The sequence below is a fragment of the Typopeltis vanoorti genome, chromosome 14, assembly GCF_054136105.1.
Source record: "Typopeltis vanoorti isolate ZY-2024b chromosome 14, IOZ_Tvanoo_1.0, whole genome shotgun sequence".
Classification (NCBI taxonomy): domain Eukaryota; kingdom Metazoa; phylum Arthropoda; class Arachnida; order Uropygi; family Thelyphonidae; genus Typopeltis; species Typopeltis vanoorti.
In genome coordinates, this window is record NC_143562.1 from 30,359,982 (window position 1) to 30,378,826 (window position 18,845).

At 35.6% G+C, this 18,845-nt stretch overlaps 1 protein-coding gene across 1 annotated transcript in view; it reads right to left on the bottom strand.

Annotated features, from left to right (window-relative positions):
• garz (Sec7 domain-containing protein garz) overlaps positions 1–18,845 on the bottom strand; it is a 405,451-nt gene that overhangs the window by 220,289 nt on the left and 166,317 nt on the right. Inside the window, exon 15 of the mRNA XM_090404320.1 lies at positions 7,843–7,966. Coding sequence (XP_090260446.1) covers positions 7,843–7,966 — 124 coding nt within the window. The remainder of the gene's footprint in view (positions 1–7,842; positions 7,967–18,845) is intronic.

The window sequence follows — 18,845 nt, forward strand, 5'->3', positions numbered from 1 at the left end:
CAATCCCACCACCCCTCCTCACAACAATATGGAGTCATTAAGACACTACACAACAGGGCTAAACTTATCTGTTCGAATGACAATGCCCTAACCACAGAACTAAACCACATTCTCAACACTTTCTCAGCCAATAGCTACCCCCCCCAAAAAAATCCAAAAAATATTGAAACCAGTAAACCACAACCTCCCCCCCCCCCTCACAACAAGGATAACTCTAAATCCATTACCATACCCTACATCCGAGGCACCTCGAAAAAAATCACAAAAATCTTAATAAAACATAACTTCTTGTTACAGACCATATAAAAAATTGGCATCCCTTATCCGCTCTACTAAAGACCAACCTGCCCCCCTCAAACCTACCTGGTGTATACCAGGTCCCTTGCAGCTATAAGCTGTCCTACTTTGGCCAAACAGGCAGGACAGCAAATATCAGAATTTCAGAACACAAGGACTACATCCGTTTTCACCAATACAGCCACTCTGGTCTTGCTGACTATGCGCTGGATACCTGCCATAGAATACGATGGAAGAAAGCCAGGATAATACACCGTAGCAAATACAGATATGACAGGCTTTTCATGGAATCAGCTTCACCCCTAAGAAACGATCCAAACCTCAACAAATTTGGCTGCATGAGACTTCTTCAAATTTGGGAAACCTACATCAGAAGACCTTCAGCCCAATCGCCCAAGAATACCAATTGCCCGCTAGAGGGTACAATCAGGACTTTAGGAGAAATAATAGCTTCCTACTTCTTCCTCACTTACTGTTTTGTTGTGCCTGTGTGCACGTCTCTTGTACTTAACTTCTTGAAAATGGCAACGTGACGTTGCCGAAATATTGAAATATATTAAAATTTATTTTAATGTATATCCTAGTACGTTGTAATTTCCTTAAATTATATAGTGAAAATATATATGGTGCTATTAGAGCTCTACTCCCATCATCAGGAATTCGTCCCTCTGTCCAGGCTTTCTGAACTATGCAGTGCAGCCACTGTAAGACTTTTATACCACCATACTTCAGCATTTCGGGTTGAATATCATTTACTCCTGCTGCCTTTCCACATTTCAAGCCTTTGATGGATTTTTCTATGACTGTATGCCTGTTGAGTGTTTTTCACCACTCTGCTCTCACTGCTTGTTTCATTTAGCAATTTTTCGAAGTAATTACTCCATACTTCAAGGATACCTTTTTCCTGTTTTCATGTCACCTTTATCATCTCTAACTCCTTTTACAGCTCTTTCCTCCATTTCTAAGCTTCTTCAACAACCTCCAGAATATCTTACCACTTTTTGATATTTATTTTCTATGTTCTCCAAAGTCCTCCCATGACTTTTGTTTAGATAGTTTTACACAGTGCTTCACTTTCTTACATTTGTCTCTGTATTCTCTAAGAGAACAAGCTGACTTATTTAGCAGGAACTTTTGATATGCTTTCTTCTTTTCCTTCACTGCCTCTTTAACTTCCAGTGTCCACCATGGAGTTCTGATTTTTCTATCCTTGTAGACAACCTCACCACATGCCTATCTGGCTGAATCTATCAGGGTTTTCTTCAAGGCTTGCCAATGAATCTCCAAGGTTTGGTTCCTGGTTCCTGTTCTCAAACTCTTTCATTTTTTCTTCAATAATCTTTGTGTATTTTAATCGATAGTTCACATCTGAGAGCTTCTCAACTTTTATTCGCTTTAAAACTTTCTTACATGTCATTCTTTTCAGTATGAAATTCAATTTTATCCTGCTCAAGACTAAATAGTAATCGCTTTCAATTTCAAATCCTCTGTACACTGTGGTGTCCTGCACCAGAGAGAAAATATCACTATCAACAATAACATAGTCAATGAGACTTTTCTTATTCCTTGCCTCTTCTCTCCGTGTGAATTTGTGCACATTTTTATGTTGGAACATGGTGTTAGTAATAACCAGTCCATGTCCTGATTTGGTATTTGCCATTATTATTGGCATTGCTCTTTTCTCCAAATTTTCCCAAAATATTTTTGTATGTCTGACAATCATTTCCTACTCTGCTATTTAGATCCCCAACAAGGACCAACGTTTCATTTTTCATTGTGTCAGTTGCTTTTTCTAAAGCATCAAAAAATTCCTCTACTTCTACCTTAGTAGAACCTTCTGTGGGACTATAGGCACAAATAAGTCTCATTGTCCAATTCCCCATTCTGATATTTGCCCACATCACTCTATTTGAGACTGCCTGCCATTCAAGAAGATTAGCTCGTATTTTGTGTTGAATACTATGGTTACTCCTTCTTTTCCTTGAATGTCATTTCCTGAATAAAACATTTTGTATTTATTGCTCAGAAAGATCTCACCGGTTTTTGTCTTTTTTGTTTCAGTCACCCCTATTATGTCGATCTGTACTTATCTAATTCTTCAGCTAGCGCCATTTCTTTGCCATTCACGCTTCTTATGTTGATAGTACCAATCTTTAACTCTGGTGATGTTGAGTTGGGGTGTGCTTTCAGATTTGTTCCAGTAGCTGACTTTTCAATGTTTGCCCTGGTTCCCCGGCAAAAACAACGGGGGGGGGCCTTGTTTAACTGAGCAACGCCCAAGCCGGCATGAAATTTTGTCATGTTGTACCATCATTTTCTATATTGGCTTAACCAATAAGAATACAATTTGGTCGGCTAAATCCCAAATTGCCAGCCCATCCTCGTTCGTTTAGTATCCAAGCAGATACCCAACAGGGTGCACCATGAGAAGGTGAGGAGTGGATATTCGGTCAGAAGCCCTGGTCCGTTCTCCGCATTCCTTTAAAGGCTATGTGGAGGTCTCCTTAGTTATACAGCTTTGATCCTTAAGCAACCAAAATTATATTAATTGATAACTTAATGCATTAAACTTATCCTACAATTAATTGCACTGGACCAATTAAGATGAGCATTGATGCACCGTGCACTCTTAAAACTTTCATACATCAATAAAAATGCAATCATACAGTCGAATCGATGTGCATTTTGTAGCGCAGGCTCCATAAGCCACATGACAGCACACCCAACCTAAATGGGTACGCAACGCCACTGATATATATATATATATGAAAAAATCAGATAAGTATATTCGATCTCAGATCTATTATTTAAACATTCATTAAATAAGCTAAAAAAGTTAACATAGTACAATATGTTTCATATTTAATTAAGCTGAAATTTCACTTCTTTATAATAAATTGCAACAAAAGCATCTATAAAAATTACTATAAATGCATTAATTACTGAAAATTTTATGAAAATTAAAAAATTAAATATCTATATTAATAAACTAAGCTTACTTTAAAATCATTGAAGCTTTTGAATTCATGCAAGATTTTTAGCCATATTGTAGAAGTCTAATATTATGTCTTGTAATTGTGCACTGTCAATGTAGAAAGGAAGCAATAATTGAATGAATGAATGCATGAAGATGGACTGGCAATTTGGAACTCAACTAATAAAATTGTATTCGTACTGTCTTAAAGCACAATGAAATATGACAATACAACATGAACTAAGGTTATGCCAGCTGGATTTTACTCAGACAACACTCTCACTGTTTCTCAGCAGCAAACCAGGATGAACAGTGAAAGGTTAAATAGTAAAGCAACTTTAGACTCGACAGAATTAAAAGAATGTATCATCAACATCAGAAACATCAATGGAATAAAGGTAGAGCAAGCAGGTGAATTATAGAAATATGAAACCAACAAAACTAGTGTGTTACCAATTTGGAAAAATAGATACTTTTAAATAATGTTATATTAAAAAAAAAATCATGGAAAGACAGGCATTTCAAGTAAGAATGATGGGGACAATTTTAAAATGGAAAACTGGACAATAAGATCTATTTGTGCCTATGGTCTCAAAGTGTTCTAGTAGAGCAGTGGTTCCCCTTTTAAACCCATTTCTATAAATTATACCCCTTGTTTTTAAAACAGCTGTTTTTAAATACTGACACTTTTGTTCATTGCCTATCTTAATGTAAAATAGTTTACTTTACTTGTTTTTTTGCCATTACTGATTATTTTTCATGTAGCCCCGAACGGCTCAGCATGTATCAGTTGGGAACCGATGTAGTAGAGAAAAAACATAGGAATTTTTTGACATAAAGGAAAACAAAACAGCTTTTCCTTCTCAGATACCTAAACAGCAGAGTAAGAAATGCATCCCAGACAGAGAAATGTTTTAGAAAAACAAGGGATAAACAGTAAAACTGATAACAATGGCAAGAACTTGTTAGATTTTTGTTCAGAATATGGGTTAGTCATTAACTGCAATATGTTCTAGCATCAAGATGTTCATAAATTCACATGAATCTAAGAAATAAGTAATGGAAAAGTTTTATTGCCTGTGTTAGTGTTAATAGTAATATTTTCACATTGGTCACCACCTATTTCACAATCTGAAATAGGAGGCGATCGACTTTCATTTTAAAGCAGAATAAACATGAGTAACATATTAAAAAGAAAATACATACAAAATATTTAAAAAGAATCGAAGACAATCAGCTTTCAGAGGTGAATTGTATGCTCATCGTCGTCCGGTAGCATCCTCTAGGCAAGAGGGTTGCAGCAGATGAGCAGCTCTTCTCCAATTCTCCTATCTGTCGCCTCCATCATTCTTAAACCAGTCCATTCCACGATGTCACTGAACCACTCTCTAGTCTTCCACATCTTCTCTTCCCCTCAACTTTCCCTTGTAATATAGTTCTTGTCAGGTGTCCCAAAGAACCTCTCAGAAGATGTCCTGCAAATATGGTCTTTCTTTGTATAATATTCTTGAGCAGTGTTCTTTCCATCCCAACTCTTCTTAAAACTTCTTGATTTGATATTCTCGCTGTATACCTAATCTTTTCCATCTTTCTATAACACCACATTTCCAATGCATTAATTCTTTCCATATCTCTCTCTTTCTGAGTGTTCATGACTCACTTCCATAACTTGCAATACTCCAAACTGTTGCTTTAACTATTCCAATTCTAACACCTATTTTAATATTCTTGTTTATTAAAATTCTCTTCATTTCCATAAATGCCGAAATATTGAAATCTTTACACTTCTTATAAAATCTTTCCTCCACAGCTTATCTTTACATTATCTCCTATTTTTTTGCTAATTATCTTGGTCTTCTTTGTGTTAATCCTTAGTCCATAGTTCAAAGAATTGAAAACTTTACAAGAGTTTTCAATTCTTTGAAAACAATATGTTGTAATCCATTTTCGCTTTCTGCCATCACCACTACATCATCTGCATATCTTAAGTCTTCCACGTAATTTACAAGATGGGAAAAAAAAAGTTTGAAAACAAGAAGCAAACTTGAGAAACCCAATGGCAAAATCTGAAGGCACATTAATTCAGTAGGAAAGGCATGTAGCAAAGTTGTCTACAAAGAAAGCAAAATCAGAACTTTGTGGTGGAAGCAAGTTAAATAGGCAGACATGGAGGTTAAAAATAAATAAATACATAAAAATTAGAAAAAAATCATACGGAAAGTTCCCAGCAAGTAAGTTATCAGGCACATGAGACAAATAGGAAAAAACTAAGCTATGCATAAAAGTAATTAAACTAGAGTTATGGGTAGACTTTGGTTCAAATACTTAACAGCAGTTACAGCCAAGCTTGATATACTTTCAAGTAAAACAACTGCAAAATTTTTCTCCTATTATGCATTACATACCAGACTACTTATCCATATCTATTTCAGCTAGTCTATCTATCTATATTAGATATCTAAAACAGCTTAGAAATGTGGTATAACTTGTGCAGTTTGTGATGAAGTAGAGTAAAATTTGGTATTGTGGTGTATGATAGAATAAGCTAACATGCTACCTTCATCTCTGGCTGTCTGGGGGTTCAAGTCATCCAACAACCTATCATCTCAAAGAATCATCTAAACAAGGATGACGCGACATCCTGAAGATGTAACTAACCTACCGAGTAAGATAATATACAAGAATGAAGTGATGTAGTGACAACCTCTGTTTTTATATGTATGAGTAATATGCATCGTAAGCAGACCACTGAGTAGTAGATTCATTTCTATTGGATGCTTGAAATTTACATGCCAAGAGACCCATTATATCAAATATTCAGAGATACTGAGATACTGCCTTCAAAGATACTGTTAAAAATAAAATATTATTTTATTTTTAATTTAAAAGTGTATCTCAGATGATTGTCTATCTAAAGAGATCCTCTCAGTTAATCTACCTAAAGTCATCCGGAACTATCAATGAAAAGAACAAGATTCAATGATCTTAAAGTCTTTATATTCAAGCAAAACTGATCATTATAGGAGTCCTCACAAATAAAAAGAAATCTGATTAAAAGTCAGAGTCCATATGCTCCTGTATACTATCCAACTTAATAATATCAAACTCATATGAAAAAGAGCCAGATGAAGATGGAGCAGCATCACATCAAAGTTTCAGCAAAGATAGCTTAGTCAACCCGAGGCTCATGAAATAAGCAAATAAGAAATTTGAATTTTAACCTTTACAGCTTTGTTGTTTGCAACAATTCCCAACTAAATATTTCCTTCAATTTCACAGTGTTTTAGTATTTTTTAGTGTTTTAATTTCCTAGCAGAGCCATACAGAAAGGTTGCAAGATTACCAAAGTGAAATCTCAAGTATCAATTAGACTTTACCTAAAAATCCTGAAACAAAAGCTAAAGTTAAAAGGATCTGTTGCAAAAGCATTTAAATTGCTTGAAATTTATAAAAGAATCAGTACAAAGTCAGATGTATAACCAGTTTCAAAAAAGAGAACATAAAGCTATTTCGACTATCTATTTCTTATAGTAACCCATTCTTTGAAATAACTATTGAGTTTTCTCACCTTAAAATTTTTAGAATTATTTCTCATTACTTTAGTTTTGAGAGAAAGAAATATATATATATTTTTTTTGGGGGGGGGGAGGGGGGGAAGAATGAGATAGCACTTTAGAGATGTTTATCTCCTGAAAAAATTCACTTGGTAACAGTGAGGAAACAACAGTGATTTTTTCTTTTTTTTTCTTGTAGATGTGAGCTTTGCAAACAGCAGTCACATTTTTTCTCTACGGCATGGCAATCTACTCTGCAATAGATTTTTCACCTCTAGTCATTTAAAGCCTGTCTGATATATCCTTCTTGAACACTCCATTCTAATAGTGAAAAAATAGTTCCTTCTATGATTATCCTAATTATTAAATTTTAAGTGTATAAAAGAACAAAAAATTTCAATAAAAACAAAAGAGCAATGTTATAAAATTTAGAATCCAAAAGTGAAGTTTCCTGATACCGGAGCTCAGCTTCAATTTTTGGAAGGAATAACAATTATTTCAATGCTGTATAGATATAATTGTCTAAAAACATCAGATTTAAACCAAAATAGAGATAACTCAAATTTTAGAAAAGATCCTCAATATCAAGTTTAATAAAATTCCCTCCAACAAAAGGCAACTTTACTGCAATTACAATTTTTTTGTCACAAAAAAGGATTATTGAAATCAAAACTGAGGAATCAACAAATATTAATAGCAGTCTCAACATGTACTATAGCAGAATTATTACAAAATATGTTGAAATTATAATTTCAATATATTTTGCCACTAAAACCACAACTGCAAATTTTAAGAAAATCCAGAGTTGAATAACAATATGCATACTTATGGATAAAATAAATCTAATAGGAATATGCCTGAAAAAAAAAAAAAAAAAAAAAAAAACTTTCCATTAAATGCATTCTAATTTATATTTTAGTAAACATGTAATAGATAAAAATAGGAAAAGATAATGTAGTAACATTTATCATACCTACTGACAGTTTTTTCCCATCTCTCTTTTTTTTTTTTACTTACATGCCAGTGTTCAGAAAAATGCTCTAAAAGAAGAGAAATCAATGGAGCTTCACCAGGTAATCGAAATGTTTCAAGGTACTGCCTTAAAGATTCATCAATTCTTGTATCTTCAAAGTTAAAAGACCTATATGAGAACTGTTAGTAAACAAATATCCAAAAGATATATAATATGAAAATAAATTGTATTGTATACTGCTAATTCAAGGTATTTAATTTATATATTGATAATACTATACTTGATGGAATTAATTAATGAATATGAGAAATGAATACATAAGTATATCTAAAATTTAAATGGCTGAAGGTATTTAAACATTCTGTTATTATTTCTTTCAGGTTGTTCAATGTAATGCTTGAAGGTGTTATCTCTTGTGATTTTCCTATTAATGCAGGTATTTCTCAGAGACATGTTATTTCACACATCACTTCCTCAAATACATAAACAACTGAACTTGTCATTTCTCCTAATCATACAACAAACCTTGCAGTGCTCAACCATCTCATCTTCTAGATTATATACAATAAGTGCCCTAATCACACTACCTAATCACAAAACCTTTCAATGCTTTTCACAACAATCTTCAATGCTTTCTAAACATAGTTTTGTCTTTTTTTTTTTCCTTGCAAAAAAAGACCTCAGTTCTTCTCCCTTGCCATTGACAATTCTCAGCTTATCAATCAATACCAGATCTCACTTCTAAGACTTACTTTCACTCCTAGCCTTTCCTGACATGATCACATAACTTCTGTAGCATCATCAGCTTCCAAAAAACATGGTCTCCTTTTTTGGCTAAGACATTAATTTTCACCTGTCCAGTTACTTACTGTACAAATAACAACTCTAACTAACTTCTGAACACTGTTCTCATTCTAAAACATTCCTAAATATTCCATATGCTGTTCAGAAGAGTGTTTCCGTTGATTAATAACATGTCACACACTTTCTTCACCACTCTCTCATATATGATCAGTTTCATCACTATGTCTCATCTGCATGTATATCCATGAGTGTTGTTCAGCAGAACTAACATCCATTATGCCCCCCATTTCTGCTAAAATCTACAGTAACACAAAAAATGATAGTACAACATGACAGAATTTCATGCCGGCTTGAGCGTCGCCCGGTTAAACAAGGTCCCCGTTGTTTTCGCCAGGGAAAACAGCAAAAAGTCAGCTACTGGAGCAAATCCTAAAGCACACCTCAACTCAGCATCACCAGAGTTCAAGATCGGTACTATCAACATAAGAAGCGTGAATGGCAAAGAAATGGAGCTAGCTGAGGAACTGGATAAGTACCAGATCAACATAACAGGGGTGACTGAAACAAAAACAGCAAAAACTGGTGAGATCCTTCTGAGTAATAAATGCAAACTATTATATTCAAGCAATGACAATCAAGGAAAGGAAGGGGTAGCCATAGTATTCAACACAAAATACGAGGCTAATCTTCTTGAATGGAAGGCAGTCTCAAGTAGAGTGATGTATGCAAATATCAGAATGTGGAACTGAACAATGAGACTTATTTGTACCTATGGTCCCCAGAAGGTTCTACTAAGGTAGAAGCGAAGGAATTTTTTTGAGGCTTTAGAGAAAGCAATTGACACAATGAAAAATGAAAAGTTGGTCCTTGTCGGATATCTAAATAGCAGAGGAGGAAGCGATTGTCAAACATACAAAAATATTTTGGAAAAATTTGGAGAAAAGACAAAGCTAATAATAATGGCAAATACCTGTTGAATTTCTGCTCAGGATATGGACTGGTTATTAACACAATGTTCCAACACAAAAAGGTGCACAAATTCACATGGAGAGGAGAAGTAAGGAATAAGAAAAGTCTCATTGTTATTGTTGATAATGATGTTTTCTCTGGTGTCCTCCAGAGAAAACATCATCAAAACACAGAAAATAAATATCAAGAAGGTGGCAAGATATTCTGGAGGTTGTTGAAGAAGCTCAGAAATGGAAGAAAGAGTGCTGTAAAAGGAATTAAGGATGATAAAGGTAACATGAAAACTGGAGAAAAAGATATCCTTGAAGTATGGAGTAATTACTTCGAAAAATTGCTAAATGAAACAAGCAGCACTGACAGCATAGTGGAAAAAAAACACTGAACAGGCATGCAGTCAGGAATACATATCCATACTTGAAGTAGAAAAAGTCACCAAAAGCTTGAAGTGTGGAAAAGGCAGCTGGAGTAGATGATATTCAACCAGAAAAGCTCAAGTATGGAGGTATAAATGTCTTACATGGCTGCACTGCATAGTTCAGAAGGCCTGGACAAAGGGATGAATTCCAGATTATTGGAGTAGAGCTCATAGTACCCATATATAAAAAGGATAATAAAAGTGAATGTGAGAATTACACAGGTATTTCTCTACTGAGTGTTCGTGGTAAGATTAATGCAAGTATATTTGAGAAACGGCTGAGAAGGATTGTGGAAGAGAAGCTAGCTAGGTGAAGAACAAGCTGGATTCAGGGCAAATAGAGGCTGTCAGGATCAGATTTTCACTTTATGACAAATAGATGAGAAATCATGGGAATATAACAAAGATCTGTATTTAAGTTTTGTAGGTCTAAAAAAGCATATGACAAGGTGCCAATAGAGAAGCTATTCAAAATGCTACAGTTGTATGGTGTCAGTGGGGCATTATATTAACCAATACTTAGTCTTTATTTGAGTTGTAAGTCAGCAGTTAGAATTGAAGGAAGTACAGGAAGATGGTTTAATGTTAAATCTGGTGTCAGACAAGGATGTACATTATCTTCTCTGTTATTCATTATCTATATGGATCACATTATTAAGAAAAGAAACATTAAAACGGATATCAAAATTGGAGATGTTTATCTCAACTCTTTGCTTTATGTGGATGATGTTATATTTCTAAATAAATCAGTTACAAGTTGCAAGATTCCCTGACTAAATTGAATAACTGTTGTAATAAACATGGTATGAAATTCAGCAATAACAAGACAAAAACAATGAAAATATGTAGAAGCACTGAAAATATCAACTGCATTGTGAATGGAGGACCTACAGAACAAGTAAAGCATTTCAGCAACTGAGGCACGATTTTTAGTGAAGATGGTAAATTAAATATGGAAATAGACAACAGAATCAACAATGCTGGTATGCTAGGAATCAACTGAATAAATTTATATGGAATAAGAGAGAAATTAGTCAAAACACTAAATTATCTATATACAAGACAGTGTTCAAACCTGTTTTAACTTATGGATCAGAGAGCTGGATTAGAAGTAAAACACTTGACCAAAGACTAGAGACTGCAGATATGAGAGTCCTGAGAGAGATTAAGGGTGTGAACAGATGGCATCAATAGCAACATCATATTAAAAACGAGGATATTAGGAAAGAACTTGACATTGTCATCATCCAGGAATGCATTTGTATAGAGCTAATCTCAGGTGGCATGGTCACTTAAACAGAATGGGAGAGGAAAGATTAGCAAAACATGTTCTCCGCCAAGTTGGCAAGAAAAAGACCCAGAGGAAGACCAAGATATATGTGGATTAATACAGTAAAAAGTGTCTTTGAAGATAGAAATATAAGATCTCATTCATTCATTTCGTATGATGATTCAACGGCCATGAGCCCCTTTTACGGGGAGGTACGGCACCACCTCAATCCCCCCCCCCTCTATTTTTATCTGGGCCCGAGACTGGCATAACTGACAATTCAGACCTATGGCTGGAGGGATTGTCTTAAGTATTCCTGACTGTATCCATGTGTGTTAACAGGGCCAGTTTGCCTGCTTGCAGGATGAAAAATCCCAGATAAACTGGTGGGAAAACCCTGCTGTCCATACTACCCGGCTAGGTTGGCTATGGTTGAGGTAGATCCTTAAGCTCCTCACATCATCGACGGGAATCGAACCTAGGACACTTCTTCCCCAGGCATATGGTTGCGAAGCGCATAGCCACTAGGCTAACCATGCAGACAATATAAGATCTGATAATGTTGGAGTCTTAACAGGTAACAGACTGATTTGGAGGAAAATTGTAGATAGGAAGTTAGTAATGATGTAAATTTTTCATGTAGTACTATCATATCCTGTACACCCCTTGAGGGTATATATCAGGAATTTGATGATGATGATGATGTGCATGTAGGCACTAATACTGAGTAAATGAGGCTGAATAAAGGCAACAGAAGTCAGGCATCGAGTCCTAATCAGTGCCCACCTAGTGGGCTAAATTGAGTTGTCTTGGAGTACAGTTTCCAACTCTTTAAAAGGAATATAAACAAATTACTTTGCTGGGGTCAAGAGCAAAGATAAGATCCCAGCCCCAACAGCAAATAAATTCCACACATGCAATTTATTATTTATTTGATATATATATATATATATATATAGCACCGTATAGTTCAAGCGCCACTTGTACTGAGCTACAGAGGATTCCAAACATATATATATATATATAAAAAAAGTTACTCATTTCTTTCCCTTCATTATTTAGCAGGAAAATCTCATCTTTATTTTTTTATGAGCCTCCATAGCTCAGCCACTATAGACGAAGCCCTTTGGTCAGAAAGACCTGAGTTCGATTCCCGTCAATGACGTGAGGAACCTTTATCTGGTGTCTTTCGACTAAAGGTGAGTTAGCCATTCTCATAAACGGAGGTAGGGGTTTTTTAACCCAGAAACTCGGAGTTTTCGTCCCCCAGAACAAAACAGGCAAACCTGCCCTGTGAATAGACATGGATTATAGTATTGAATACATCCCAGCCATATGCCGGTCCCAAGCCTGGATAAAATTGGTGGGTTAGGGAAAGTAATGGTGAACTACCCTGTAAAAATCTCATCAGGAATACTTTGTGAGCAATGCCTACAAAGTCACCTACAGTCGGAAATGACTGAAATGGAAAACCAACCTGGGTAATCTTTTTTATTATTCTTCATCTCAGTAACCAATTATGACAAAATGGTATCTCTCAAGTCTTTTATCTTTTCTACTTTTTATATTGATACTTATGATGTGGACATAATTGGTACTGACACAAAGAAGACAAAAACAGGTGACATCTTACTAAATAGTAAGTGTAAGATGTTATGTTTGGGAATTAACAATCAAGGAAAAGGAGTAATGATAGCATTCAACACCAAACATGAACATTAATGTCTTGATTAGAAGGCAATTTCAAGTAGAGTTAAGGCAAATTCAAAATGGGGAAATGCACAATGAAACTTATTTGTGCCTATGATCCCACAGAAAATTCTCCTGAAGTAGAAATTGAGGAATTTTTTGAGTCATTAGAGCAGATCGCTGACAAATAAAATGTAAAAAGTGATCCTTATTGGATATTTAAGCAGCAGAGTAGGAAATGAATCCTGACAAGATTCATTGATAGGAACATTTCTGAAAAATTTGGAGAAAATGGCAAAGCTAATAATAAGGGTAAATATTTACTGGACTTCTGCTCAGGATACAGACTAGTCATTACTAACACTATGTTCCAGCTTCACATGAAGAGAGGATGCAAGAAATAAGAAAATTCTCAGTATGTTATTGTTGATAGTAAAATCTTAATGCTGGTACAGGACACGAGAGAATACAGAAGTTTTGAAACTGAAAGTGGTCACCACTTAGTTTTAAGTAGGATAAGAATTATTATCACACTGAAAAGAACAATATGTAAGAAAGTTTTGAAAAGAATTAAAGTTGAGCAGCTTTTACAGGTAAACTGTAGACTCAACTGTAAAAACATTATTCAGATAAAAATGAAGCAGTTCAAAAACAAAAACCAAACCTTGCAGTCTCAGTAGCAAGCTCTGAAGAAAACACTGACTGATTCAGCTAGGGAGACATGCAGTTAAGTTGTCTGCAAGGATGGAAAAATAAGAACACCAAGGTGGAGAGATAAGATTTAAGAAACAGTCCTGGAAAAAATGAAAGCATACCAAAAGCTCCTAGCAAATAAATCATCAGCAGCTTTAAACGAATAAATATGATTTCAAGGACAAGAAGGAGTAAGGATAGCACTCAACGCCATAAATGAACATTAACATCTTGATTAAAAGGCAATTTTAATAGTTAAGGCAAATTCAAAATGGGGGAATGGACAATGAAATTTGTTAAACTGTAAATAGAATGTGCCATTAATGTTATACTGCCAACTACATCTGTTATGTTATTCCCACCTTTCTCTATATATCCAACCTTTTAGTTATAGTCAGTTGTGGAAAGTAAGATAACAATATATTATATATAATTTTATTTTACTTGGTTAGAATGTTTCAGATTTGTATCTATGATGATGCATTGACTTCAAAATCAGCATGTTGTGAATTTCAATGAATTAAGTTTTAGTATATAAAATATGTAAATATTTACTGTAAACATAAATATACGAGTGTGAGTACACAAAAATAACTGAAATTATTTTTTTAAAAAACTTTATTAAAGTTTATAATCTTCTTTTTCTTCTTCTTCTGCAGCTTTTCCCACTTAAGTAGGTTTCCTGTTTATGGTGAGTCTCCTCCACAACTTCCTGTCTTGGGCTGTAGCCACATCCAAGTTCTTCATCCTCAAGTCCTCCTCCACCATCTCCCTCCATCTCTTCTTTGGCCGTCTGCGCTTCCTCTTCCCCCACATCCATCTGCATGACCTTTCTTCCCACATACTCTTCCTCCCTCCTCATCACATGACCAAACCATCTCAACCTTGCCTCCTAAGTTCGTAACTTTCACTGTTCCCCTTACATAGCCATTTCTCAGATGATCCTTTCTGGTCACATTGCACATCCACCTAAGCATTCTCATCTCTGCTACCTCCATCCTGCTGATGTTATTTTTCCTCAGGGCCACAGTTTCCAAAGCATACGTCATAGTTAGTCTCACTACTGTCCTGTAAATTTTGCCTTTTAGATTGATCGGCACCCTCTTATCGCATAACACTCCAGCCATCTCTCTCCAGTTCCTCCATCCTGCTTGTATCCTGCATCCCACTTCCTTCTCAGCCTCACCATCCTCTTTCACTGTTGAACCTAAGTATCTAAAGTCACTGACCTTCCTGATGACATTTCCTTCCAGCTCCAGATCTGTCTCCTGGCTGCCATCCACTTTGCAACACATATACTCAGTCTTACTTCTGGTCAGTCTCATACCTCTCTCTTCCAGTACTTTCCTCCAACTTTCCAGTTTGGCTGCCACTTCTTCTCTTGATTTTGCACGCAGCGTGATGTCATCTGCATACAACATAGTCCAAGGCGTGTCTTCTCTCACTTCCTCCATCATCACCTTCATCACAATATTAAACAGAAACAGACTTAATGCAGGCCAACTGTCACTGGAAAACTTACTATCACTCCCAGGCAGGTTCGAACACTTGTCTTCACATTTTGGTACGTCTCCTGCACCAACCTGACATATTTCTCCGGTAACTTCTTCTCCCTCAGACACCTCCAGACTTCTTGCCTTGGCACTCTATCATACGTTTTCTCAAGATCAAATACTAGATGTAGCTCCTGTTCCATCATCTGTCATACCCTAAAGATAGCATCTGTGGCCAATCGACCAGGCATATAGCCAAATTGCTCCTTTGCAATCTCCACCTCCTTCCTCAGTCTTCCATCAAGAACCCTTTCTAGGATTTTCATTGTGTGGGACATCAACTTTATTCCTCTGTAATTCTTACAGTCTTGTGCATCCCCTTTACCCTTGTAGATGGGGACAAGAGTACTTTTTCCAACATTCCTCGGGTATATTTTCCTGTTGGCATACTTTCATGAACAGGTCCCACAGCAGGTCAATTCCCTCTTCCCCAAGAGCCTTCCATGCCTGCACTGGAATCCTGTCTGGGCCCACCAATTTTCCCACCGAATAAAGGCTGTCATCTTCTTTGTGAGTCCTCGCATTTTCCTCATTCAAAAGTCCCTCAAAATATATTCTCCATCTGTTTCTCATGTCCACATCCCTCCATAATATTCTTCCTTCAGCGTCTTTGATCTGCCTCACATGTACGATGTTGTTTGAAGCCTTATTTCTACATTTTTCCAATCGATAAATCTTTCTCTGTCCTTCCTTTATTTCTAATTGATCATAAAGGTCTTGATATGCCGATATGCCATTGTTTAGTCAGTGTGTTTTTTTAGTCAATGCACTTGACTAAACAAACACACGTAATAACTACAGTAATAAGTTTTAATAAGTAAATATTTCATCCTAAGTATCGTAGGATGAAATATTTACTTATTAAAACTTATTACTGTGGTTATTACGTGTGTTTGTTTAGTGATGAATTCTCCACAGGTTTCATTGTACAGTAAAGTCAATGCACTTGTTCCAATGTTTTTTCCACTGCTGGAAACATTTGAGGAACTGTTCAACAGGAATACTGTTTATGCCTCCAGTGACTTTTCTTTCACTTTGTCAACATCAATGAATTGCTACCCTTTCATGGTTTTCTTTATCCATGGGTATATATAAAAAAAATCACATGGAGAGATCAAGTGAGTAGGGGGATAGGGAGCAACCGCTTTTCATCAAGACCTGCTGAACAGATGAGGCTGCTACTCCACATTTCTAACTGTTTTTGTCACACAATATCACACAGTCTTCTCAAAAACATTGAGATAAAAATCCAGGAGAAGCAAATTCTTTGTGTATAATTCCATTCACATCAAAAAAACAAATCAACATTGTCTTGAATTTGATGTGCCTTCTTGGGCCTCGGTGAATTTGCATGTTTTCATTAGCTTGATGCTTGTTTTGTTTCTGTATCATAACCGTAGCACTAAGACTCATTCCCAGTCATAACTTTTGAAAGAAAGTTTTGGTCATTAAGAACTTGCTCCCTCAAATTGTGGGAAACATTCACACTTTTTTTTTTTTTGGATCCTCTGTGAGCATGCGAAGCACAAATTTAGCGAACACACGTTTCATTTGCAAATCTTCTGTTAAAATTCACTGGCACAAACTCCATGACAAATTTGTCTCTTCAGAAACTTGCTCGATGGCTTTCTGCTTATTGAAGGTTGGCCAGATTGTGGTTAGTCTTTAACTGACATGTCTCCATTTTTGAAATGGGAAAACCACTTGTAGACTGCCAAACTTGCTTGTAAGCATTAACAAAAAAAGCAGCCAGAACAATGAACCAGTTCACACAAGATGATACCACTTACCAGACTGGTGTGGAAAACTGCACGCTCACGATACCTAGTTGCATCATCCATAACTAGAAAATGCACGTGCGCCAAGTTCAGATTCCAGTTATTTTGGGGTATCCCCTCGTATATACTACAGATACTTCTCATATTCATATTCTCTTATTAAATTATAACTGGTAAATTCTAATATTCTGATTATTTACAGAGGATAACTACATGGCCATAATAAAATTACACAATATGAGCTCAACGAAAATCTTTTAATCTCTGACTCAGAGTTAAATTTGATTCTGAGAGAGAGATAGCCAACAAATACTATACAAAACAAGAGCATAGCATTCAGTTAAAAGTTCTGTCGTTTCTCTTGACTATACACTAACTTCTTGTCCTCTTTATCTACTCACACAGTCATTCAGAATATCTTATCTCCAAAATTCCTATCATCACAATAAAAGAAGATGAAGGTCACTTGACTAATATACTTCCATATAACTTCTTGTAGTAAAATGTTTCTTTAAAAACAACTTTTCTTCATTTTGCTGAAGCACGAAGATAACTGCTCTGGCAATAGGAATCCATTTAATTGGGCAGTTCAAGTATACTTCCAATAAAAAGTACTTAATGGCACATTCCATATTACCACTTGGAAAATATACTACTTGCTTCTCATTAAATGCATAACATTCTCACTAATCTAGAAAGGCTTGAAGACTTGAGACATGATACTGTCCTTCAGTATTAACTTTACAGTTCCTCACTGGAGGGTATATAAAGATGCACATAAAAACTTTTCCAAAATCACAGGACTTAACTCGGTAGTTTTTTCCTTTCCAGCTCTTCCCCATCTTGCTTACTATCTCATATTCCTGTTACACAGCAAAGAGTTGTTCTAAAAATTCCAACTAATGCACATGCATGCCTGTTACTGAGATTCAAGGCAAAACTCAAGTAACAAAATGGCTGCCATTACTACAGCACTTGCACATCATAATAGTGTATGGCAGAAGAACATTACTATAAACAAACATAATAATATACATACAATGTTACTGTTATGTAAATCCCTAAGGATTACAACATACGGTAAGCAGGTTTACTAGCTAAACGCATTTAATTCCCTTTCGTTATGCTACTGCTTAACCACATAGCAGTCGCAATCATACTAACATTAACAATTTTGTTAGTAAATGGGAACAAATTATATATATATCATCATGATATGATAGTATTACATGAAAATTTTACATCATTACTAGCTTCCTATCTACAATTTTCTTACAAATCAGTCTATTACTTGTCAAGAATCCAATATTATCATTATCAGATCTTATATTTCTATCATCTAAGGCACATTGCACAGTAGCAATCCACCTATATCTGGGTCTTCCTCTGGGTCGTTTTCCTGCCAACCTGGAAGAGAACACTTGTTTTGCTAATCTTACTTTGCCCATTCTGTTTAAGTGACCATACCATCTAAGATTAGCTCTGCTAATGCATTCCTGGATGCTAACAATATCAAGTTCTTTGATAATATCCTTGTTTTTAATATGATATTGCCATTGATGCCTTCTGTTCAGGCCCCTAATCTTTCTCAGGACTCTCATATCTGAGGTCTCTAGTCTTTGGTCAACTGTTTAACTTCTAACCCAACTCTCAAATCCATAAGCTAAAATTGGTTTGAACATTGTCTTGTATACAGCTAATTTAGAGTGTTGACTAATTTCTCTCTTATTCCATATAAATTTATTCAGTTGATTCCTACCATACCAGCATTGTTGATTCCATTGTCTATTTTAATATTTAATTTACCATCTTCACTAAAAATCGTGCCTCAGTTGCGGAAATGTTTTACTTGTTCCACAGGTTCTCCGTTCACAAC